Raw genomic sequence first — 26642 nt, forward strand, 5'->3', positions numbered from 1 at the left:
TTCTGCGTCCCAGTTGGCATGACTGGGACACGTGTGTGTATGTGTGCGTATAGGGGTGTGCGTGTGTACATGCATGAATGTGTGTGTAGGTGGGGGACACGAGAGGCTCACTTCCCATTTTTACTGGCCATCCCTGTTCTTCTGCAGGTTGGAAAGGCCAAAGCATTTCTAAACTCAGTGCCCAAAGGACAAGGCGTCACCAGGATCAACACGCCCATCTCATGGCAGGTATAATCTCCCCATCCCCCTGTGAGGAGGGAGAGCCTTTCAGTGTGGACCCCACGAATCCAGCTCGTGGCGATGACACGAACTGCGAAGGCAGCATGCCCGCTGACTAACTGGGCACTCGGGTTAACGCCACTGTTCCAGCGAGTATTTGGAAAAGAGCTTGGGGCAGCTTGGGAGGAGTGCAGCATGGCCTAGTGGATAGAATATGGGCCTGGGAGGCGGAGGACCTGGATTCTAATCATGGCTCTGCCACTTGTCTGCTGTGTGTCCTTGGGCAAGTCACTTCACTTCTCTGTGCCTCAGTTCCTTAATCTGTAAAATGGGGATTAAGACTGGGAGCCTCTTGTGGGACAGGGACTATGTCCAACCTGATTATCTTGTGTCTACCCAAGTGCTTAGAACAATGCCTGGCACAAAGTAAGCATTTAACAAATGTCATAATTATAATAATAATGGTATTTGTTCAACACCAGCACTTATTTATTAATAATAATAATAACAACAATAATTATGAGTGCTTACTATGTGCAAAGTACTGTACTAAGTGTTTGGGAGAGTACAATACAAATGAATCAGCAGACACTTTCCCTGCCCATAATGAGCCTACAGTCTAGTGCCTGGCACAAAATAAGCACTTAAATATCAATTCAAAAAACCTCAAAAAACAAATCAAAAGAAAGAAAAAAGAAACCCATGCCATGGTTTTCCTATACCATCCTGCAGTTCGGGTGGAAATTCCAGAGTCCAGAAAGGAGCAAAGCGGCCCCTTTATGAAAACTCAGGTTCTGGGAAGGCTGCTTTGTATGGTGAAGGGGCGGGCCCCGAGAGAAGGAGGCAGATCTCAAGAAAAAAGACATTTTTTCCGGGCCTTTTGGGGGATTTGGAGGGACGGTGAACGATTGGCGGTTTGGGGACGGAGAAGAGATCCTTTTAACCTCGTCTGCTCATCTGTGAGAACAGGAGCATTGCAAATCCGCCAGCAGCCCCTATAACAGACTCCTGCTGCTGGGGAGACCCGGGGGGTCCTGGGGGGGTCGCGAGGGCCCGGCTGTTCTAGAAAGTGGGCTTTTCAGATGCAAAGTAGGTTATTTTTTCCTCCTCCTCCCTGCTGGAAGCGGACAATTTAAGCTTTCAAAATTCCCCCATTTTCCGTTGGGTGAACATTTGTAAGAGGCCGGGACAATGGAGGCCCAGAAGCCCGGTCTTTGTGCAGGCAGCTGCCCTGCCTTCTGGGGGAGGAACCGTGCCCCTCCCGCCAAGGCAGGGGGGCAGCTGTCAGTCTCACCCTCCAACCGGCCTTGGAGAGCCCCGGCTGAGGCCCTGGAGTTTACTCCTACGTGGGCATCCAAAGGGCAGAGGGGCCCTGCAAGGAGAGAGGGCCCCTAGACCTCTCCGAGTGTGGAGGCTGGGTCTCGAATGAAGTCCCCAAAATAGGGCAGTGGGTGGATCGTGGACAGAAAAGTGCTAACACAGCCATCACTGAGCTGCTCCTGGCATAGTTGTGTCCGGGTGCCCCACACTAGGAGCAGTTAGAATAATAATAAGTTCAGTAGTGGTTAAGCGCTTACTATGTGGCAGGCACAATACTAAGCACTGGGGTAGATAGGAGATAATCAGGTTGGACCCGGTCCCTGTCCCACATGTGTCTCACGGTCTTAATCCCCATTTTCCAGATGAGGGAAGTGAGGCCTGGAGAAGTGAAGTGTCTTGCCCAAGGTAACTGAGCAGACAAGTGGTTGAGTGGCATTAGAACTCAGGACCTTCTGACTCCCACACTCGTGCTCTATCCACTAAGCCACACTGCTTCTAGTTGTGGTTGTGCATTAAGCTTCTGGTTATGAGTTTTGGGGGCCTTACTATGTACAGAGCACTGCACTGGATGCCTACCATATGGCAAGTATTGTACCAAGCAGCTATGGTATTATATTGAGAAGCAGCATGGCGTAGTGAGTAGAGCACGGGCCTGGGAGTCAGAAGGTCATGTTTTCTAGTCCCGAAACCATCACTTGTCTGCATTGTGACCTTGGGCAAATCACTTCATTTCTCTGGGCCTCAGTTTCCTCATCTGTAAAATGGGGATCGAGACTGCGAACCCCATGTGGGACAGGGAATGTGCCCAACCTGATTTGCTTGTAACCACTCCAGTGCTTAGAACAGTACCTGGAAAATAGTAAGAGCTTAACAAATATCATAATTACTAATATTATTATTAACCCCACACAAATACCATTATTTTTATTATTATCATTATTATTATTAACCCCCTGGACCTCTGCTATTGGGCTCCCCAGATTGGGTCCCAGCCAGTGTCTGGAACTTTAAAAGCTTGAGTGGGAACCTCCTTGCTAGATTGGGAGCAATTTGAGGACAGAGATGGTGCCTGTTTATTGTGCTCAGTGCTTAGAAGAGTGCTCAGCATTTAGAACAGTGCTTGGCACATAGTAAGCACTTAATGAATACCATCATTATTAATTGTATTATTGAGTGCTTACTGTTGTTGTGAATGATATTTGTTAAAAGCTTACTCTGTGCCAGGCACTGAAATAAGCTGTGGGGCAGATGCAAGTTGATCAGGTTGGACACGGTCCCTGTCTCACAAGGGGCTCACAATCTCAATCCCCATTTTACAGATGAGGAAACTGAGGCACAGAGAAGTGAATAGACTTGCCCAGGGTCACACAGCAGACAAGTGGCAGAGCTAGGATTGGGAAGCAGCGTGGTCTAGTGGAAAGAGCAAAGGACTGGAGGTCAGAAGGATCTGGGCTCTAATCTAGCTCCACCTTTTGTCTGTTGTGACTTTGGGCAAGTCACTTCACTTCTCTCTACCTCAGTTACATCATCTGTAAAATGGGGGTTGAGACTTTGAGCTCATGTAGGATCTGACCTGTATCCAACCTGACTGCTTTGTATCTACCCCAGCACTTAGAACAGTGCTTGACACTTAGTAAGCGTTTAGCAAATACCATCATTATTATTAGGATTAGAACCCAGGTCCTTCCGACTCCCATGCCTGTGCTCTTTCCTCTAGGCCTCACTGCTTCCTCTCTTTTCCTACTGTAAGAAAACCATCTGGGATGGTTTGTCATCCCCATGAGATTGTAAATTGACAACACCTTCGGGATAGAGACTGCTTCTTCTCCTTTTATGAAGTGCTCTGACACTTACCTGCTGCGGGGCCTTGGGGAAGTCATTTAACTCTAATGGTGCCTCAGTGTGTGACATCATATGTAAAATGTGGATTAAATCTTACTTAGAATGGGAGCCCCATGTAGATCTTATCTACCCCAGATACTGTTTGGCAAATAGTAAGTGCTTAACAAGACCCATCATAATAATAGTTATATTATTAATAATAATTCCTGGAGTGCAGTAAAACCCAGCAACAATAAAAGGAGCAAAAAATGAAAAAAGGAAGGAATAAATGCAAAAAATAATGTGATATACAAATTGGTCATCTCAGATTTGGGCTAGTGACCAAGGACATACAGTTAGGCATCAGCCTTCTCCCTGCCCCCCGAGTTGGGTTAATGGGGCTACTGATTTGGGTCAAATGGTGTTTACCTATATTTCACTCTGCAGTCCAGATAATTTTCATTAAAACTGTTCTCTTCCTTCCTTCCTTCCTTCCTTCCTTCCTTCCTTCCTTCCTTCCTTCCTTCCTTCCTTCCTTCCTTCCTTCCTTCCTTCCTTCCTTCCTTCCTTCCTTCCTTCCTTCCTTCCTTCCTTCCTTCCTTCCTTCCTTCCTTCCTTTCTCTTATTTATTAAGTGCTTTTGCTGTGCAGAGTACTGTACTAAGTGCTTGGGAAAGTATAATACAACAATAAACAGTGACATTCCCTGCCCAGAACAAGCTCACAGTCTAGATCTGGGGAGGCAGACATCAATACAAATAAATAAAATTACAGATACATATATTAGTGCTGTGGGGTTGGAGTGGGGGGCGTGATGAAGAGCAAAGGGAGCAAGTCAGGGTGATGCAGAAGGGAGTGGGAGATGAGGAAAAGCGAGGCTTAGTCTGGAAAGGTCTCTTGGAGGAGATGTGCCTTCAGTAAGGCTTTGAAGGGGGTGGGGGGGGAGTCATTGTCTGTTGAATTTGAGGAGAGAGGGCATTCCAGGCCAGGGCCAGAACCTGGGCCAGGGGTCGGCAGCAAGACAGACAGACATCTCCCCACTCCTCAAGAGCCTCCAGTGTTGTCCATCCACCTCCACACTGAACAGAAACTCCTCACCATTGGCATTAAAGCACTCAATCCCCTTGCCCCCTCCTACCTCACCTTGCTGCTTGCCTACTATGACCCAGCCTGCACATCAGTTCCAGTTTACTCCCTGTACTTCGATCTCATCTATCCCACCGCCGATCTCTTGCCCACAAACTAATAATAATAATAATGTTGGTATTTGTTAAGCGCTTACTATGTGCAGAGCACTGTTCTAAGCGCTGGGGTAGACACAGGGGAATCGGGTTGTCCCACGTGGGGCTCACAGTCTTAATCCCCATTTTACAGTTGAGGTAACTGAGGCCCAGAGAAGTGAAGTGACTTGCCCACAGTCACACAGCTGACAAGTGGCAGAGCCGGGATTCGAACCCATGACCTCTGACTCCAAAGCCCATGCTCTTTCCACTGAGCCACGCTGCTTCTCCACTCACACTGGGCTGGAACTCCCTCCCCCTTCGTAGCTGATAGACCATCACTTTCCCCACCTTCAAAGCCCTATTAAAATCATACCTTTTTCAAGTGGCCTTTCCCTAAATCTCACTTCCCAGTGCCACTGGTGGTCTTGGGAGGGAGGAAGAGGAGGGAGGGAGGAGCAAAGGGAGGGAGGGAAGGGAGTGACAGAAAGACCTAGATCAAGTTGCCCAGGCATTTGGCGGTGGAGCCGAGATTAAATTCCCCAGACCCTACTGGCAGTTTTCTCCCTGGCATCTGCGAGCCCTTGCTAGAAGGGAGCAATCCGTGTGCCGTTCACTTTTCATTACCGATACTATCTCTCTGGGAAAGTCAAATGGATTATCCATGATGCTCTTCATTTTATTTTGCTCCATTGGTACCATTCATTCTTACAGACTTTCATTTGCCCGCCCATGCAGTGACATCCCAGTTAAATAAAAACAACCACAGAAAATGCTCCAGGAGAAACGTTTCCTGCGATCTCTGCCCTTCCAGCCACTCCTGGCTGAGGCAACCAGCAGGAGTTCCTCTGGGAAGAGACAGTCAGTCAGTTATATTTACTGGGAGCTTACTTTGTGTAGAGCATTCATTCATTCATTCATTCAATAGTATTTATTGAGCACTGTACTAAGCGCTTGGAATGTACAAATCGGTAAAAGATAGAGACTGTCCCTGCCCTTTGACGGGCTTACAGTCTAATTGGGGGAGACAGACAGACAAGAACAATAGCAATAAATAGAATCAAGGGGATGAACGTCTCATTAAAACAATAGCAAATAAATAGAATCAAGGCGATGTACATTTCATTAACAAAATAAATAGGGTAATGAGCACTGTACTAAGCGCTTGGGAGAGTACAATGCAACAATGAACAGCACATTCCCTGCATACAACGAGCTTATAGTCTAGAGGGGGAGGAGTTGTGTGCCACTGTCAGGGGCTCTGTCTCGGAGGCCCCGCCTCATAGCTCCATCTTGGGGTCCCCTCCTTCCTCACAGTAGCCGGGGGTCGGGGACATGGCCTGTGCTATTGCTGTGTGGGTCAGGATCACTAAGAGAGGCCACTGGGCATTTGGTGCCTTCGGGAAAGAGGCCACGCCGGCCTCCCACATGAGGCTTGGTTGTGTTTTCCGGTTGGCCCTGTCCCGCGGGCAGAAGGAGGGGGCCAGCTGGCTCCCAGGGAGCAGAGCGTGGACCCCTTCGGCCTCATCGACTGACTCTTTGGCTATGAACACTCATCTCGGAGGTCTTTGAGATGAGTCTAGCTGCGGTGCCCCCTCAGCGATGGCGGGCAAGGCGGCAGGGCCGGCTTCAGGCCGCCAGCACAGAGGGCCACTTAGCTCGTTGCTGGCAGCGAATGTGTCTGTTTATTGTAGTACTGTATTCTCCCAAGTGCTTAGTACAGCACTCTGCACACAGTAAGCAGCCCAGTGGATGGAGCCTGGGCCTGGGAGTTAGAAGAACCTGGGTTCTAATCCCGGCTCCGCCACTTGTCTGTTGTGTGAACTTGGGCATGACATTTCACTTCTCTGTGCCCCAGTTCCCTCATCTGTAAAATAGGGATTAAGACTGTGAGCCCTATGTTAGACAGTGTCCAAACTAATTAGCTTGAATTAGCCCAACGTTTGGAACAGGCACATAGTAAGTGTTTAACAAATACTATTATTACTACTATTATAACTGACTGACCACTCCAGCCTGGAGGAATGTTTGTGGTACTTTCGTTATGGGGAGGGAATGTGTCTATTGTTATATTGTACTCTCTCAACTGCTTTGTACAGTGCTTTGCACACAGTAAGTGCTCAGTAAATATGATTGAATGAATGGATGAATGAAGGTTGAGGTTCAGGGCGGGTGGGGGAGGGCAGTTTACCAGAAGGAGCAAAGGAAACAGTGATTGGTGGAACGATTCTCTCCAGGATCGATCCTCAAATCCCTGCCTGTTTGAAAAGCCCATTTCTCAGCAGGATGGACCGTGGGGCTGTCCTGGGGATGGGTGGGCTCATGGCCGGGCAAACACTAGCCCAGTGCACATTTAGGAGAAGGAGTTCTATTTCCTTTTGGAGACAAGCTCTGCGTTGACTTTCTCAGTGTCAATTGGGGTCCCTCCTATCTGTAATAATAATAATAATGATGGCATTTGTTAAGCGCTTACTATGTGCCAAGCATTGTTCTAAGTGCTGGTGGGGGATAAAAGGTAATCAGTCTGTCCCACATGGGGCTCACAGTCTTGATCCCCATTTTACAGATGAAGGAACTGAGGCACAGAGAAGTTAAGTGACTTGTCCAAAGTCACACAGCTGACAGGCGGCGGAGCCGGGATTAGAACCCAGGTTCTTCTGACTCCCAGGCCCGTGCTCTTTCCACTGAGTCATGCTGCTTCTCATCTGTACCCTCTCAAGTGCTTAGTACAGTGCTCTGCACATAGTAAGTGCTCAGTAAATACTGATAACTGATTAATTGATTGGTGCTAAAGGGATAAGGATGAGGAACCAGGAGTTTTGAGGTTTGGAGCGAAGGAGGTGGAGTTGATTCTGGAAAAGCATATGGGAGGTCGGCTTTGCTTTCATAGTCTGCTTGGAGAGGAGCGAGAAGCACAAGTTTGCTGTTGCTCTCAGAACGCGCAACTGAATGTGTCGTCTCCAAATTAATGTAATTACTGTGTTGATTTCCAGATGTTAACTTAATGCCAAACTGTTTCAACCACTCCGACTGCAGTTTAAAACAAACAAATATTCCACATAAACAAAGTCCCCAGCGGAAAGGTGTCTGCACACTCTCTTGGGCTCTGGGTGGGAAGAGGGGAGGGGGACAGGAAGGAAAGTTCACTCTCTCCAGGTGTCACTGTACTTCCACAGCCCCGTCACGGCCGGACCCTCTGCCCTCACAGACCCCTCTGCAGCATCTTTGTTCTGAGGCTCTGACAGCTCAGGCAGAGACACCGGACGGTTGGAGGAATTATCTGAGAATTACCAGCTCGGGAAAAGCATTTTTTAAAAATGGTATTCATTAAGAGTTTACTATGTGCCAGGACCTGTACTAAGCGCTGAGGTAGATACAAAATAATCAGGTTGGATACAGTTTATGTCCCACATAAGGCTCACAGTCTTAATCCCCATTTTACAGATGAAGGAATTGAGGCATGGAGCAGTTAAGTGACTTGCCCAGTGTCACACAGCAGCCTTTATAATATCGCCAAGATCCGCCCTTTTCTCTCCACCCAAACAGCTATCTTACTGCTACAGTCTCTCGTAATATCCCGGCTAGATTACTGTGTCAGCCTTCTCTCTGATCTCCCTTCCTCCTATCTCTTCCCACTCCAGTCTATTCTTCAATCCGCTGTCCGGCTCATCTTCCTGCAGAAACGCTCTGGGCATGTCACTCCCCTTTTTAAAAACCTCCAGTCGTTGCCTACCAACCTCCGCATGAAACAAAACCTTCTCACTCTAGGCTTCAAGGCTCTCCCTCACTTTGCCCTTTCCTACCTCTCCTCTCTTCTCTCTTTCCACTGTCCACCTCACACGCTCCGCTCCTCTGCCGCCCACCTCCTCACCGTCCCCCGTTCTCGCCTATCCTATCGACCCCTGGCCCATATCCTCCCGCTGTCCTGGAATGCCTTCCCTCCTCACCTCTGCCAAAGTAATTCTCTTCCCCTTTTCAAAACCCTACTTAAAGCTCACCTCCTCCAAGAGGCCTTCTCAGACTGAGCTTCCCCTTTTCCCTCTGCTCCCTCTGCTCCCCCTCTACCCCCCCTTCACCTCTCCTCAGCTAAGCCCTCTTTTCCCCCCTTTCCCTCTGCTCCTCCCCCTCTCCCTTCCCATCCCCTCGGCACTGTACTCGTCCGCTCAACTGTATATATTTTCTTTGCCCTATTTATTTTGTTAATGAGATATACATCCCCTTGATTCTATTTATTTGTTATTGTTTTAATGAGATGTTCATCCCCTTGATTCTATTTATTGCTATTGTTCTTGTCTGTCCGTCTCCCCCAATTAGACTGTAAGCCCATCAAAGAGCAGGGACTGTCTCTATCTGTCACCGATTTGTACATTCCAAGTGCTTAGTACGGTGCTCTGCACATAGTAAGCGCTCAATAAATACTACTGAATGAAAATGAATGAATGATAAGTAGCGGAGCCAGGATTAATAATAATATTAATAATTATGGTATTTGTTAAGCACTAACTATGTGCCCAGCACTGTTTTAAGCCCTGGAGTGTCTACAAGCAAATCGGTTGGACATAGTCCCTGCCCCATATGGGGCTGACAGTCTCAATCCCCATTTTACAGATGAGGTAACTGAGGCACAGAGAAGTAGAACCCCGACCCTCTGACTACTACGCCTGGACTCTTTCCACTAGGCCTAACACACCGTGGGTCAATGGAAAGAGCCCGGGCTTGGGAGTCAGAGGTCATGGGTTCTAATCCCGGCTCTACCACTTGCCAGTTTTGTGACTGGGCAAGTCACTTAACTTCTCTGTGCCTCAGTTACCTCAACTGTAAAATGGGGATTAAAACTGTGAGCCCCACGTGGGACAACCTGATCACCTTGTATCCCCCCCCCGCCAGGGCTTAGAAAAATGGTTTGCACATAGTAAGTGCTTAAAGAATACCATTAATATTATTATTATTATTAGGCCATGCTCCTTCTCCTTGACTTACCTAAACCATTCTAGGTGTAAATATTTTTAAGGTTGTCTCCATCAGTGGAATGTAAGAACTTTGTGGGCAGGGAATGTGACATTTGGTTATTATGTATTTCCCAAGTACCAAGCAAGGACTTAGTAATCAATAATTGAGGTACTTGTTAAGGGCATGCTATATACCAAGGACTTTAATAATAATGATGTCATTTGTTAAGCACTTACCATGTCCCAAGGACTGTTCTAAGTGCTGGGGTCGATACAAGGTTATCAGATTGTCCCATGTGGGGCTCACAGTCTTAATCTCCCTTTAACAGATGAGGTAACTGAGGCACTGAGAAGTTAAGTGACTTGCCCAAAGTCACACAGCTTAAAAGTGGCGGAACTAGGATTAGAACGCACAACCTCTCACTTCCAAGCCTGTGCTCCTTCCTCTAAGCCACCCTAGTGCTGGGGTAGATACGAGATAATCAGGTCCCACATGGGGCTTACAGTCTAAGAGGGAGAGAGAACAGGTATTGAGGGAATTGTAGCACAGAGAAGTTAAATGACTGCACAAAGGACACAAACCAGACAAGTGGCAGTGCCGGGACTGGAACCCAGATCATGGCTCTTTCCACTAGGCCACGCTGCTTCTCATTTTTAATACCGTGTTAAGGCTCTAGCTCCCTCTGCCTAGTCTGGAGTGGACAAAAAGGCACCATAGATCCCTAGGCGGGGCAGAGGCTGTTTCCTGCTGGACAAAAGAATGGAAGCATCACGAGATGCAGAGGGGTCCAAGAAGAAAGAGCATGGGGCTGGGAGTCAGAGGCCCTGGGTTCTAATCCCAGCTCCACCACTTGTCCACTGTGTGATCTTGGGCAAGTCAGTTAACTTCTGTATGCCTCAGTTACCTCATCTTTAAAATGAGGATTCAATGCCCTGTTCTCCCTTCCTCTTAGATTGTGAGCCCCATGTGGGACAGGGTCTGTGTTCAAGCTGCTTATACTGTATCAACCCCAGTGCTTGGCCCTTAGTAAGCACTTAATGAAAACCCCACTCATTATTATGGAGGGCAGGCTGCCTTTCTCCCACCCCCAACCCAGAGCAGACTTAGTGCCCTCTTCTCCCCACCAAGAGCCATGCCCAGCTCTGCTGAGGAGCCAAAAGAAAAAAAAATCTGCTTTCAAATAGTTCAATTTGGAATGGGTGATCTGGCTGGGAATGTATCTTGTCTTGTCTTATGCTATCGAGTCGTCTCCAATCCATAATGCCGCCGTCGACACCTCTCTCCCTAGAACACCCTACCTCTATCTGCAACCCTTCAGGTGGTGTATCCATAGAGTTTTCTTGGTAAAAATATGGAAATAGTTTACCACTGCTTCTTTCCATACAGTGAACTTGAGTTTCTGCCCTTGACTCTCTTCCATGCCTCTGCTGCTCAGCACAGGATGGTTTTGACGTGTAGCAGATTGCCTTCCACTCGCTAGCCACTGCCCAAGCTAGGAACGGAGTGGATATGCCTCTGCTTGACTCTCCCTCCCATAATTGAGATTGATAGAGTACTGGAAACTCTCCAAGTGTGATCCTGAGAAGTGAGGGAATGTGTCTACCAACTCTATTATGTTGTACTTTCCCAAGGCACTTAGCACGGTGCTCAGCATGTAGTAAGTGCTCAGTAAATACAATTGATTGATTGACTGACTGACTGATCTGGCACTAATTCTTTTGCCAGTGCCTTGTTCTGGACAGGTATGCCTTTCCCACACCCCTGTTTCTGTCTCTTTTAACTGTGGATTTCACCAGTTAGAGCAACACGTCCTTAAACTGAGAGCAGAGTCATTCATTCAATCATATTTATTGAACGCTTTCTGTGTGCGAAGCATTGTACTAAATACTTGGGAGAGTACACTATAACAACAAACAGACGCATTCCTTGCTCACAATGAGCTCACAGTCTAGTGGGGGAGACAGACATTAATATAAATAAATAAAGAAATATATAGATATATACATATGTGCCATGGGGATGAGAGGGAGGATGAATGAAGGGAGCAAGTAAGTGTGACACAGAAGTAGGCCTACCGGCATGGAAACTAGACTCACCTCAACCCAAACGATTGATCGTCACAGAGTACCCAAACAGCAGCTGCATGGTGGGTGGGAAAGAGTGACTCAAAGTTTAGGGTATAGAGGAAATGCTTTAAGGATACAATAAAACAAAGCCTCAGGGAAGGCTCCATCTGGCTGAAAGGTAGGAGGAGCAGCGAGGTCTAATGGAAAGAGTATGGGTCTAAGAGCTCGCAAATCTGGGTTCTAATTTCTGCTCCATCACTTTTCTGCTGTGGGAACTTGGGCAAGTCACTTAGCTTCACTATGTTATTTGCTTGTAACCGCTCCAGTGCTTAGTATGGTGCTTGTCACATAGTAAGAACTTAACAAATACCACAATTATTAGTATTGTCATTATTATTATTAACTGCACCAGAGAGACAGAGCCTGGCCATCTAGAAAGGAATGACTTTTTCCAAGCAGACACTCCAGAAGGGTCATGAGGCAAAGGAGCAAAAGTGAAAACAGCACCAGACACTGCAAACAAGACAGCACACCACAGGACAGACTATTTATGTGATAATGAAGGCTGTGGCATTTGTTAGCCTCCTCAGGATGGCACCTGGAATGTTTCCAGGCCTCTACCAGTCTCGGCTATGGGAAAGAGAGTCAAGCAGAGGCATACCCACTCCCTTCCTAGCTTGTCCAGTGGCTAAAGAGTGGAAGGTAATCTTCTAAAAGTCAAAACTCACTTGTGCTGGGCAGCAGCAGTGTGAGACAAAGTCGAGGGCAGAGACTCAAGTTTACTGCATGAAGAAGGCAGTGGTAAGCCACTTCCATATTTTTACCACGAAAACTCTCTGGATCCACTACCAGAACGATTGCAGTTTGAGGTGGGGCGTTATGGGACAGATGTGCCCAAGGAGTTGCTATGGTCAGAAATGACTCGCTAGCACAAGACAAGCATTTGTTATTCTCTTACTATATGCCAAGCACTGTACTGAGTTCTGGGGTAGATAAAAGATAATCAGGTCCAATAATCAGCACCTAAGAAATACCACACAAAAAAAAGAAGAGGGGAGGAGGAGAGGCAAAGGTTCCCAAGAATGGCAGAGACACCTCACTAACTGAAATGCCCACCGGAGGTACCACAGGACAGACTAAGGTTTTTGCTTTTTGGGCTTTTTTAAAAATGGTTTTTGTTAAGTGCTTACTATGTAGCAGGCACTGTACTAAACCCTGAGGTAGATACAAGCTAATCAGATGGACACAGTCCAAATTCCACGTGTGGCTCACAGTCTTAATCCCCATTTTACAGAGGAGGGAACTGAAGCGCAGAGAAGTTAAGTGATTTGCCCAAGGTCAAACCTCAGAAAAATGGCAGAGCTAGATTTAGAACCCAGGTCCTCTGACTACCAGGCCTGTACTCTTTCCACTAGGCTTTGTTGCTTCTCGCTGCTGGTTCTAAAGGTCTAGACTGTAGACTATACGCTCCTTAAGGCCAGGGAATGAACATTTCTACCAACTCTGTTATATCGTACTCTCCCAAGCACGAAGTACAATGTTCAGCTCACAGTAAGTGCTCAATAAATACCACTGATTGAGAGTCAGAGGTCGTGGGTTCTAATCCCAGCTCCGCCACTTGTCTGCTGTGTGACCTTGGGCAAGACACTTAACTTCTCTGTGCCTCAGTTACCTCATCTATAAAATGGGAATCAAGACTGTGAGCCCCATGTGGGACAACCTGATTACCTTGTAACTACCCCAGAGCTTAGAACAGTGCTTGGCACGTAGGGTTTAACAAATACCATTATTATTATCACTGGTTGATTGAAGGCCCAGTTGGTTCGTCCACCTCCCCAAGTCTGAGAAGCTAGGCCTGGAGGACTGCTATCTCGTACCCTCCCCACTTCAGACATTTTAAATCTAGGCCCAACTTGACCAACCCGTTCTCCCCATCATCTCTTTCCTTTCCCTACCTGGATCCCCCTCTCTCCCCAACACCAAATCCCAAATCAAACTGAAGAGAAAATGGCACAGGTGCTCTCTGCAGGGATAGGTCACAAATTCTCTGAGGGCACAGATTGCAAATTCTCTGAGGGCAGGGGCTGTGTCTTTTGCCGGTGGTGTACTTTCTCCAGGGATTAGTGGCCCCCATTATGTCTTCGATAAGCACTACCGATTGGTTCAATGCTTGGGATGAGTTATGGTATAGCTAAACTGGGGCCGAAGGAGGAATCCAGTCACCAAGTAAGGAGGAGAAGCGGGTCTCCCAGCACCCGACCAGGTCCTCATTTCCTCTTCCCCAGCTGCATCACCCTTGCATTTGGATTTGCACCCTTTATTTACCTCTCCCTCAGCCCCACAGCACTTATGTGTATATCCATAGTTGTATTTATTTACATTAATGTCGGTCTCCTCCTCTGTACTGAAAGCTCGTTGTGGGCAGGGAATGTGTCTACCAACTCTGGAATATTGTACATCCCAAGAACTTAGTACAGCACTCTGCACACTGTAAATGCTCAATAAATGTGACTGATTGATTGATCTCTGTCTTAGCCTCTGTGCCTGCACATCCCTGGCCTTTCTCAGAGCTGGCCCCACGGTCGGCACTGGCTCCCAGGGGTGGTTCTGAGAGCCAGGGTGCTCCCCACCAGCGAAGCTAATAGGGCCAGGGCTGATTGGACTAGGGTTGACCCGACCAGGGCTGATTGAGCTAGGGTTGACATGTTCCCCCACAGGAGGACACAGGTCATTATGGGTACCCCCGGGATACCCCTGACTTTCCTGGGACCACCCCCCGGCCCCCACTCCATTTCTCCCAAGGTCCAGGAAGGAAGGAAGGGGAGCGCCTACCTTGCCGGACTGCCAGAGTGGTAGTGTAGACCAGGAACAGGAGGATATAGTTGAGGAAACTCTGAAAGACCGGGGTGTTGGCGTGGAAGTCCTCCGACAGGTATTTGCTGGTCAGGCCGATGCCGCAGATGAGCAGAGACAGAACCTGGCCCAGAGCCACGGAGACCAGCAGCTCCCTGGACAAGAGGCAGAGATAAGAGATGAGGGGGTGAGCAAAGGGATGAAGGGTTAGCGGGCAGCCCATGCGGGGCCACCTTAGGGGACAGTCTCCACCATTTGCAGAACATCTCCCCGGAGCAGCCAAGGGACAGGGGTGTCTTTAGCCCAGCCGACCCACCTGGGGCTGACTGGGCTGGGGCTTATTTTGCTAGGGCTGACCGGACCAGGACTGATTGAGCCAACGCTGACCAGGCCAGGGCTAATAGGGCTGGCTCTGACCGGGCTGGTGCTGACTGGGCTGGGGCTGGCTGGGCTGGGGCTGATTGGGCCAGCGCTGACCAGGATGGGCCTGCCCAGGCCAGGGCTGACCAAGCCAGGGCAGGCAGAGCCGGGGCTGGCGGCTCCAGGCTGGCAGGTGATACAGAGACTGCGCACCTGCAACAGCCCCCCGTGGTCACCCCATCTTGTTCCTGATGGATTCACTGTCAAAGCCTTATTAAAATCACATCTCCAAGAGGTCTTCCCCGGCTAAGTCCTCATTTCTGCTTCTCTGACTCCCTTCTGCATCACCTCTGAACTTGGTTTTGCACCCTTTATTCACCCCACCCTCAGCCACACAACTGTTGACTCTATTTATTGCTACTGTTCTTGTCTGTCCGTCTCCCCCGATTAGACTGTAAGCCCGTCAAAGGGCAGGGACTGTCTCTGTTACCGATTTGTACATTCCAAGTGCTTAGTACAGTGCTCTGCACATAGTAAGTGCTCAATAAATACTATTGAATGAATGAATATATCCGTAATTTATTTATTTATATGAATTTAGTCCTCTCTAGACTGTAAGCTCCTTGTGGACAAGGAACATGGCTACCAACTCCATTATACTGGACGTTTCCAAGAGTTTAGTACAGTGCTCTGCACACATTCAAGCGTCCAGTAAATATGATTGATTGATTGACTGATGGATCTTCAGGCTGCTAGACAGAGCAGGGGTGAAGTGGATGACAGATAACTGGGTAGAGAAGGGAATGTGGGGAAGACAGCTCATCCACAGTGGACTCTGGGGATGAGAGGAACCCAGGCCTGACTCTGTAGCCTGGAGAAGCTGAGAGAAACTGTGGAAGCAGTGACTCAGTTCCACAGAAGGTTTTTTTTATGGTATTTGTCAAGCACTTACTATGTGCCAGACACTGCTGTAAGCATTAAGGTATATTCAAGCAAATCAGCTAATCTCTCAAAATCCACCCCTCCACCTGCATTTTTGACCCCATTCCTTCTCACCTTGTCAAAATACTTGCCCCCTCTCTTTTTCCCTCCCTAGCCTCTATCTTCAAGAGTTCATTCTCCAATAGCTCCTTCCCCACTGCTTTCAAACATGGTTTTGTCTCTCCTAATCTAAAAAAACCCCCTCCCTTGACCACCCATCTCCCACCTACCATTCTGCCCCAAACTCCTTGAGCAAATTGCCTACACCCACTGTCTCACGTTCCTCTACTCCAATCCTCCCATTTGACCGCCTCCAATATGGCTTCCGTCCTCTTCACTCCACAGAAACCGCCCTCTCAAAGATCACACATGATTTCCTTCTTGCCATATCTGACGGCCTCTACTCCATCCTAATCCTCCTCAATTTCTCAGCTGCTTTCAACACTGTAAACCACCCCCTACTCCTGGAAACATTTATCCAACCTCGGCTTCACTGATGCTGTCGTCCCCTGGTTCTCCTTCTATCTCTCTGGTCACTCATTCTCAGTCTCTTTGCAGGCCCCTTCTCTGCCTCCCACCCCCTAACTGTGGGGGTCCCTCAAGGTTCAGCTCTGGATCACCTTCTATTCTCCATCTATACCTACTCCCTTGGAGAACTCATTTGCTCACATGGCTTCAACTACCACTTCTATGCAGATGATTCTCAAATATACATCTTCAGACCTACTCTCTCTCTCTCTGCAGTTTCACATTTTTTTCCCACCTTCAAGACATCTCTACTTGGATGTCCTGCTTTCACCCCAAATTTAACATCAAAAACTGAACTCCACTTCTTATCTTCCTACCCATACCTTTTCCTTCCCCTGACTTTCCCATTACTCTAGATGGCACCACTATCCTTTCTCTCTTCCAAGGACATAACCTGATGTTATCTTTGACTCTTCCCTCTCATTCAACCCACATATTCTATCTATCACTAAATCCTGTTGGTTCATCCTCTACAACATCGCTAAAATCTGCCCTTTCCTCTCCAACCAAACCACTACCTCCTTAATCCAAGCACTTATCCTATCCCTCCTTGATTTCTGTATCAGCCTCCTTGCTGATCTCCCTGACTCCTGTCTCTCTCCACTTCAGCCCATAATTCACTCTGCCACTTTGATCATTTTTCTACAGAAGCATTCAGTCCATGTTTCCTCACTCCTCAAGAACTGCCAGTGGTTGCCATTCAACCTCCACATCAAACGGAAACTCCTCAAAATTGACTTTAAAGCACTCAATCCCCTTGCTTCCTCCTACCTCATCTAGCTACTCTCCTACTACAACCCAGCCTGCATATTTTGCTTCTCTAATGCCAACCTCCTCACTGCACCTCAATTTCATCTATCTAGCCACTGACCTCTCACCCACGTCCTGCCTCTGTCCTGGAACATCCTACCTTTTCATAACAGACAGACAAGTATTGTCCCCACTCCCCTTCAAAGTCTTATTGACGGCACATCTCTTCCAAGAGGTCTTCCCTAAGTCCTCTTCTTTTTCTTTCACTCCTATTTGCATCACCCTGACTCACTCCCTTTATTTGTCCTTCCTCTCAGGCCCACAGCACTTATGTGCATATCCACAATTTATTTGCTTATATTAATGTCTGTTTCCCCTTCTAGCCTGTAAGCTCGTTGTGGGCAGGGAATGTGTCTGCTATGTTGTTATATTGTACTCTCCCAAGCACTTAGTAAAGTTCTCGGCACACAGTAAGTGTTTAATAAATACGATTGATTGATTGAAGACATACCATGGCCCACATGGGGCTCACAGTCTTAATCTCCATTTTACAGATGAGGTAAATGAGGTACAGAGAAGTGAAGTGACTTGCTCAAGGTCACACAGCAGATAAGTGGCGGAGCCAGGATTATTCATTCATTCATTCATTCATTCATTCATTCATTCATTCAATCATATTTACTGAGAGCTTATTATGTGCAGAGCACTATACTAAGCACTTGGAAAGTATAATTTGGCAACAGAGACAATCCCTACCCAACAGTGGCCTCACAGTCTAGAAGGGGATACAGACAACAAAACAAAACAAGTAGATAGGTATCAATACCATCAAATAGATAGAATAGATAAATAGATAAATAGAATTATAGATATATATACATCATTAATAAAATAAATAGAATAATAAATATGTGTAAATATATACAAGTGCTATGGGGCGAGGAAGGGGGTAGAGCAGAGGGAGGGAGTCAGGGCAATGAGGAGGGGAGGAGGAGCAAAGGAAAAGAGGGGCTCAGTCTGGGAAGGCCTCCTGGAGGAGGTGAGCTTTCAGTAGAGTTTTGAAGAGGGGAAGTGAGCTAGTTTCACAGATATAAGGAGGGAGGGCATTCCAGGTCAGAGGTAGGGCGTGGACCAGGGGTTGACGGCGGGACAGGTGGGAACGAGGCACCGTGAGGAGGTGAGCGGCGGCAGAGGAGCAGAGTGTGCAGGCTGGGCTGTAGAAGGAGATAAGGGAGGTGAGGTAGGAGGGGGCGAGGGGATGGAGAGCTTTGAAACCAAGAGTGAGGAGGTTTTGCTTCATGTGAAGGTTGATAGGTAATCACTGGAGATTTTTGAGGCAGGGCTTGACATGCCCAGAGCGTTTCTATAGAAAGATAATCCAGGCAGCAGAGTGAAGTGTAGACTAACGTGGGGAGAGACAGGAGGTTGGGAGATCAGAAATGATGCTGATGCAGTAATCCAGTGGGGATATGATGAGAGATTGTACCAACAAGGTAACGGTTTGGATGGAGAGGAAAGGGTGGATCTTGGCGATGTTGTGAAGGTGAGACCAGCAGGTTTTGGTGACGGATTGGATGTGTGGGTTGAATGAGAGAGCAGAGTCAAGGATGACACCAAGGTTTTGGGCTTGTGAGACGGGAATCGACTGATGGGTAGTGATTAGAACCCAGCTCCTTTTGACCTCCAGTCTTGGGCCCTATTTATTAGGCCACGCTGCTTTTCTTTTGCTCCCTCTCCCATTTCTTCCCTTTCCTCTAAATGATAATAATTATAGTGGCATTTGTTAAATGCTGTACCTGTGCCAAACACCATACAAAGCACTGGGGTAGACACTGTATAATCAGTCCGGACACGGACTTGTCCCACATTGAGCTCACAGTCTAAATAGGAGGGAGAACATGTATTTAATCCCCAACTTCTCATTTGAGGAACCTGAGGCACAGAGAAGGTAAATTACTTGCCAAGGCCACACAGTGGGAAAGCCAGGATTAGAACCCTGGCCGTCTGACTCAGAGGACACTGAAAACTGTGCTCTTGACACCAAGCCGCACAGCTCCTTGTCCCCTCCAGCTCCTCTTTCTCCCAGTCATTTCCTCCCCATCCCTCAGAGCCCCATGCTCAATCCACCCCACCTCCAACCCCATTCCCAATCCCCAATTTTTCCCTGCAAAATGACAAGTGGCACCCTGGAACCTATTATTGCCGAGAAATGTCCTATCTACTGGGTACAGTGTACTGTAATGGATGCTTACTGGACAGAAGGTACTGAATTAGAGCCTTACTGTGAGCAAGGCGTTGTTTACAGAGCACTATCCTGGCCGCTTTGGAGCAGGTACTAGAAGTGAAAGATGTGGCCCCTGTCGTCAAGGAGTCCAGTCAGTCAGACAGTCGATTGTATTTATTGAGCACTTACTGTGTGCAGAGCACTAAGTAGTTGGGAGAGTACAAATATAGCAATATAACAGACACATTTCCTGCCCACAGTGAGTTTACAGGCTGGAGGGAAAAAGAGATATTAATATAAATAATTACAGATATGTACATAAGTGCTGTGGTACTGGGAGGGAGGTTGAATAAAGGGAGCAAGTCAAGGTGAAGCAGGAGGGAGTGGAAGAAAAGGGAAATAGGGTTTAGTCAGGGAAGGTCTCTTGGAGGAGACGGGTCTTTTAAAAGGCTTTGAAGAAGGGGAGAGTAATTATCTGTCTGATATGAAAAAGGAGGGCATTTCAGGCCAGAGGCAGGATGCGGACGAGAGGTCGGCAGTGAGAGATACAAGATAGAGGCACAGTGAGAAGGTTGGCATTAGAGGAGCAAACTGTGCGGGCTGGGTCGTAGTAGGAGTCTACAGGACACGCCCCTGCTGGAACAGGTTGATAGCCGGACAGGTGGTTGGAAGCCCTTGTATCTACCTCAGCGCTTAGAACAGTGCTTGGCACATAGTAAGTGCTTAACAAGTACCGTTATTATTATTATTATTACTTGGCCCAGAGAGCTCTCAGCACCTGTTCCCGACTCTCCTCAAAGCAGCAGCACCAGTGCAGAGCAGAGCTGCTGAATTCCATTTTCTGCTTTTAATTAGTGACTGTGTCATTCTGCTGCTCTAGGGCCGGTGCAATCTGTGATGTTCATTATGGGGTTCCCCGCCTCACTAATGAGCAGAACATGTAGGACAGGAAGGGGGCCGGCAGCATCTTCCACCTGTTCCTCAGGCCTGGCTCGTACCCAGCCGCTGGGGGAGGGGACTGGAGTCACCGTGGGAGTTGTGCCAGGTCAGGTCCTTCAGCCACCAGGCAAGGATTTTTCCAGTGTCCTCGGTTAGTTTCCCACTCATCTGACTGCCCCCAAAGCAGTGTTAATCCCTTAGGGTTCATCCACATAGCCCAAATATCCATGTGGGATAAGGATCACGGGCAGTGGGTGAGGAGGAAGTGGAATTGAGTCCAAACAGGTTACGCGGACTCTTCCCTGTACGGGACCCAGTGTTTGGAAAGCAAAACCTGCCTTCAAACAAACCCTGGCTTGGCATATGAGCACTTAACAAATATGATTATTATTATCATCATCCATCATCGTTACTAACAGGCTGAATGTGAGAGAGAAAAGAGAAGTGTAAAAGAGGGTCACAAGTTTTGAGGGAAGTCAGTGAGTCATATTTATTGAGCACCTACTGTGGGCAGAGTACTATATTAAGCTTTTGGGAGAGTACGATATAACAATATAACAGACACATTCCCTGCCCACAGTGAGCTTACAGACTGAAGGGAAGGTGGCATTATTGTTGATTGAGATGGGAAAGTTAGGTGGAAGAGTTTCTTTTCTTTTAATGGTATTTGTTCACTAGGCAAAGCTGCTTCTCATGGAGGAAGAAAGATGAGAAGTTCAGTTTTTGTTATATTGAGTTTCATATGCTGGCGGGTCGTCCTTATTAAGATGAACCAGAGGCAAGAGGAAATTGAAGGTTTTAGATAGACGAAAGATAAGGGCTGGAGTGGGGGATAGATCTCAGAATCATTTATACTGTGGTGAGAGTTCAAGTCATGGAGTAGTTGAGCTTCCTGACAGAATGACAGTAGAGCTGGGAGAAAAGTGAGACCCAGACAGAGCCTTATGCTAGAGGGGGCAAGGAGAAAAAAAAAGCTAGCCCCAAAGACCAAAGGATGCTTGGACAGGTAAGGGAATGAAAGGGAAAGCAAGACTGGAAAGTAACGGAGGGCTTTTGGCCCAAGTGGGGCTTGTCTATTTGAAAGGAGGGTCAATGGGGAATCTGGGGAGTCAGTAGAACAAGGGAAAGGAAAGTCCCTTTGCAGGAGGTGAAAGAGAGAGTTGGAGGGGAATTAAACCAGCAGGGGCACATGGCTCCATCAGGAATAGGTGGGGGCCAGGGAAGGGAGCTAGATAGGGTGAAATGCTCTCACAGCCCAGCCCACACTCTTCAATCCTCTAGTGCTAGCTTTCAACCCCTTTCTCACATCCTCCATCTAGCCTGGAGCTCCCTCCCTCTCCATATATGCCAGACCTCCACCCTTTCCAACTTCAAAGCATTATTAAAACCACCTTTTTTCCGAGATGTCTTCCCTGATTAAGCCTTCTTTTCCCTGGCTCCCTTTCCCTTCTACGTCATCTATGCACTTGGATCTGTGACCATTGGTCTCCCTCTCTACTTCGTTGAGGGCAGAGAACGTATCCACCAACTCCGTTGCACTCTTCCAAGCTCTTAGCACACTGGTCTGCACATGGTAAATGCTCAATAAATGCCACTGACTGAAATCCTTGGGGTGCGGAAGTATCGAGAGATGCTCCTTCCACAGGGCGTGTTGCTTAATCAGTCGTTTTCAAAATCTAACAGGCAATGAGGCTCTTCGGTGAGAGGCCGCTGCCCCAGTCCGGGAAAGCAAAGAAGCTTGTCAGACTCGATTAGTTCCTTGCACATCCCTAATGCCGTGGAGGAAGAGGCGTAGAGAACAAGGGTAGCAAATCGGTCATATTAGATTCCATTAAATGCTGACCCTCTCTGCCCAGAATTAGAAGCTGTTTGGGGAACAGTGGCTGATCATCTGGGATCGTTAAAGGCTCTCTGCTTGGAGGCACAGGCCAGTGAAGGGAGAGGCCCATGGGGAAGGGTTGGCCGGGGCCACGCTGTGTGCCAGACACGGGGGAGGGGGCCGGAGCTACTGAGAAGCAGCTTGGCCTAGTGGAAAAGGCACCATCCTGGTAGTCAAACCAAGCTTTGCCACGCAGCTTCTGTAAATTCCCTCTAGACTGTAAGCTCGTTGTGGGCAGAGAATGGTCTGTTTATTGTTATATTGTGCTCTCCCAAGTGCTTAGGGCAGTGCTCTACACACAGTAAGCGCTCAATAAATTTGATTGACTGACTGCTGCATGACTTTGGGAAAGTCACTTAACGTATGAGAAGCAGTGTGGCGGGCCTGGGAATCAGAAGGTCATGGGTAGCAATTCCCAGCTCTTCCACTTGTCTGTGTGTGACCTTGGGTAAGTCACGTCTCTTCTCTGTGCCTCAGTTCCCTCATCCGTAAAATGGGGATTGAGACTGTGAACCCCATGTAGGATAGGGACTGTGTCTAACCCAATTTGCTTGTACCCACCCCAGGGTTTAGAACAGTGCCTGGGACATAGTAAGTGCTTACCAAATGCAATAATAATAAGCCCTTAACAAATACCATAATGATTATTATTGTTATTCTCTGTACCTCTGTTTCCTCATCTGTAAAATAGGGATTCAATAGCTGTTGTCCCTCCTACTTACACTGTGAACCCCTTGTGGAACAGGACTGGGTCCAACCTGAGGATCTTGCATCTGCCCCAGGACTTAGTGGCTGGGGAAGCAGCATGGCTGAGGAAGCAGTGTGGCTCAGTGGAAGGAGCCTGGGCTTCAGAGTCAGAGGTCATGGGTTCGAATCCCGGCTCTGCCACTTGTCAGCTGTGTGACTGTGGGCAGGTCATTTAACTTCTCTGTGCCTCAGTTACCTCCTCTGTAAAATGGGGATTAACTGTGAGCCTCATGTGGGACAACCTGATTACTCTCTGTATCTACCCCAGTGCTTAGAACAGTGCTCTGCACATAGTAAGCGCTTAACAAATACCAACATTATTATTACAGTGCATGGCACACTTTGTTAATCACTTAACAAACACCACAATTATTATTGAAACCCTTGTGGTACCTGATACCACAATGGTGGGGGATGGAGGCTGGAAAGGAACATACCTGCCAAGTGAGAGGAGATCCATGACCCACTCTCTGGTTGGGGAGGATTCCCAGAGACTGGTCAGGATATCTGGGGGCCCTAGAGAAACCCACACTGACCACACTGATCACCCTGGATTTCCTCTCACCCAAGACATTTCAGCCACTTCCCAAGCCTAGATGTGGATGGCCAAATCAGTATCCTTGAGCAACAGAGGCAAGGATTCTCCTGCCTAACCAGTGAGTCCAGAGTGGCCCTAGTGGACCAGACACGGGCCTGGGAGTCAGAGGACCTGGGTTCTAATCCCAACTCTGCCACATCCTGCTGTGTGACCCTGGGCAAGTCACTCAATTTCTCTGCTTCTCTGTGCCTGCACACCCTACTCATAGGATTCTGTCTCCCCTGTGGAACGGGGACCGTGTCCTACCTGATCATCTTGTATCTACCCCAGACACACGATAAATACCATTTTTACAAAAAGGCTCAGAGGATATTCCAAACTCTGAACAAGAGGACCCAGCAAAGTAATAACACATTAGATGTATAGAGTGATTGTTTATGTTCCCAAAGGATTTCTACCTCTCTCATCTCATTCAACCCTCCCAACAGCCTTTGGAAGAGGCAAATGTGATTCCTTCTATTTTACACATTAGGAAACATTGGCTATAGAGGTTGAATGACCTGCCTGAGGTCACCCAGGAGCCCAGGGGCAGAACTGGAACTAGAACCCAAGTTCTCTGACTCCCAGATCCACACTATTCCATTAGACCAGCGTGAGAAGCCATACGGTTAGTGGACAGAGCATGGGCCTGGGAGACAGAGGACCTAGGTTCTGATCCTGACTCTGCCACTTGTCTTCTGTGTGGTCTTGGGCAAGTCAGTTAACTTCTCTGTGCCTCAGTTACCTCATCTACACAATAATAATAATAATGTTGGTATTTGTTAAGCGCTTACTATGTGCCGAGCACTGTTCTAAGCGCTGGGGTAGATACAGGGTAATCAGGTTGTCCCATGTGAGGCTCACAATTAATCCCCATTTTTACAGATGAGGTAACTGAAGCACAGAGAAGTTAAGTGACTTGCCCACAGTCACACAGCTGACAAGTGGCAGAACCGGGATTCGAACTCATGACCTCTGACTCCCAAGCCCGTGCTCTTTCCACTGAGCCACGCTGCTGGATTAAGACTGTGAGCACCACATGGAATATGAACTGTGTCCAACCTGATGAGCTTGTATCTACCTCAGCTCTTAGTAAAGTGTCTCGCAAATAGTCAGCACTTAACAAACACCACAAAAAATAGATCAGGCTGCCTTGACTTTTCAAATTCTATCTCCATTAGAGAAAGAAAAAAATCCTTTTGAAGGGCAAAGTCAAATTAAAGTTGTCTCTTCTGTTTAGAGATAAGCTCTCTGTATATGTAAAATCCTTCCATTTTAACTGCACGGGTGTTTTTAAAAATGGAATTATTCTCACTTCTGGCACTTGAAGTTCCAACAAAAATCTATGGTTTTCCTACCTGACTAGTGAAACAGGTGAGACTGAAAAAGGTGAGACTGTGATTCAACTGGCTGGCGAGTGGCAGTTCTGCAAACTCAGTATCTGATCACCAAATGGACTGGAGTAACTGAGCTATCTCCCCCAGGACGGTGCACTCCTCAAGGACTGGTACAATAGTGCACTTTCTACCCTCTGGATGCACCCTGAGCACTTAGTACAGAGCTCAGCACTCAGTAGGGGCCTAGTACAGTGCTCTGCCCCAGTTGCTTCTGTTGATATGATGATGATGATGATGATGATGATGATGATAAGGAGGAGGAAGAGGAGGAGGAACATCTTCTTGTCAGGCTCTTCACCTTGGTCCTGGTTGTGAAACGACAGGAAGTTGTCTTTGGATATAAAAAACGTGGCTTCAGAGCCGGGCGATGGAATGGCTTTGGGGGAAAGGTGCAAGATGGGGAGACCATCGAGGAAGAAGCCAAGAGGGAATTACTGGAGGAGAGTGGGCTGACAGTGGACACCTTACAGAAGATAGGTCACATCACATTTGAATTCCTTGGCGACTCTGAGCTAATGGATGCCCATGTCTTCCGCACAGATAGTTTCCATGGAAATCCAACTGAGAGTGACGAAATGCGTCCTCAGTGGTTCAAACTGGATCAGGTGCTTTTCAATGAAATGTGGCCAGATGACATCTACTGGTTTCCACTACTGCTCCAAAAGAAGAAGTTCCCGGGATATTTTAAGTTTCAAGGGCACGATGTCATCCTGGACTACACCCTGAATGAAGTGGAATCAGTCTAAGGGAAGTTAAACACCTTTCTCTTTTACCACTGGACTCACCCAACCCCTAGCTCAGGGAACAGGCTAGTAAGGATTTCAAACTGCTGGCCCAGCTGTTCCTATTTTAGCCAATGACTCTTTTAGCTTTTCCAACATAACTTTGCTATTGTTCTTGTCTGTCCATCTCCCCCGATTAGACTGTAAGCCCATCAAAGGGCAGGGACTGTCTGTATCTGTTACCGATTTGTACATTCCAAGTGCTTAGTACAGTGCTCTGCACATAGTAACCACTCAATAAATGCTATTGATAAGAGAAGCAGCATGGCTTAGAGGATAAAGCATGGGCCTGGGAGTCAGAAGGACCTTGGTTCTAATCCCCGCTCCACCACGTGTCTGCTGTGTGACCTTGGGCAAGGCACTCCACTTCTCTGGACCTCAATTATCTCATCTGTAAAATGGGGATTAAGACTGAGAGACCTACATGGGACAATCTGATTACCTTGTATTTACCCCAGCGCTTAGAACAGTACTTGGAATGTAGGAAGTGCTATATAACAGGCACCATAATAATAATAATTAATAATGATAACAATGATCAATCAATCAATGGTATTTATGGAGTGTTTACTGGGTTCAGAGCACTGATGATATCTTAGTTTTCTATACCATTTTTCTTCCCAAGATACTCTCACATTAAATCATTTTTGTCCCACAACAACCCTGCAAAGCAGGAAAGGCAGATGTTGTTGTCCCCATTTGTAGATGAGGTAACTGAGATTCTGAAAAGTTAAGTGACTTGCCCAGGGTCACACATCAAGTTGACAACAGAGTTGGGACTCAAACCTGAGTCCTCCCACACCCAGACCTGCAATCTGCCACTCTGCCACGCTGCATCTGATGATGATGTTGTCGACGATGATAATGAAATCAACGTTTACAGTTTGAAGCACAGAAGAGTAAGGATTCCAGAGCATTACAGTCCAAACAGAAAGGAAGGAAGGACTCCAACTGACTACCCTGCCATGCCTCCCCTCTGTCCCAGGGGAGCTGGGAAAACAGACATCTGTCTGTCGCAGAGACAAACTCT

At 47.6% G+C, this 26642-nt stretch overlaps 2 protein-coding genes and 1 non-coding gene across 3 annotated transcripts in view; 1 reads left to right on the plus strand and 2 right to left on the minus strand.

Moving 5' to 3' along the window:
• Nucleotides 1-26642, minus strand: part of SLC35F1 (solute carrier family 35 member F1) — a 163767-nt gene that overhangs the window by 49973 nt on the left and 87152 nt on the right. The window contains exon 3 of the mRNA XM_029046449.1: nucleotides 14428-14603. Coding sequence (XP_028902282.1) covers nucleotides 14428-14603 — 176 coding nt within the window. The remainder of the gene's footprint in view (nucleotides 1-14427; nucleotides 14604-26642) is intronic.
• On the minus strand, nucleotides 10980-11117 carry LOC114809351. Its single transcript, XR_003757138.1, has one exon. It is a non-coding gene; the product is annotated as a small nucleolar RNA SNORA7 (small nucleolar RNA).
• On the plus strand, nucleotides 23261-25576 carry LOC100079407 (7,8-dihydro-8-oxoguanine triphosphatase-like). Its single transcript, XM_039911087.1, has 2 exons — nucleotides 23261-23353; nucleotides 25085-25576. Exons 1-2 carry the CDS (start codon nucleotides 23261-23263, stop codon nucleotides 25574-25576), a joined length of 585 nt encoding a protein of 194 aa, XP_039767021.1.

The sequence above is a fragment of the Ornithorhynchus anatinus genome, chromosome 2 (assembly GCF_004115215.2).
Source record: "Ornithorhynchus anatinus isolate Pmale09 chromosome 2, mOrnAna1.pri.v4, whole genome shotgun sequence".
NCBI classification, from domain to species: Eukaryota; Metazoa; Chordata; class Mammalia; order Monotremata; family Ornithorhynchidae; genus Ornithorhynchus; species Ornithorhynchus anatinus.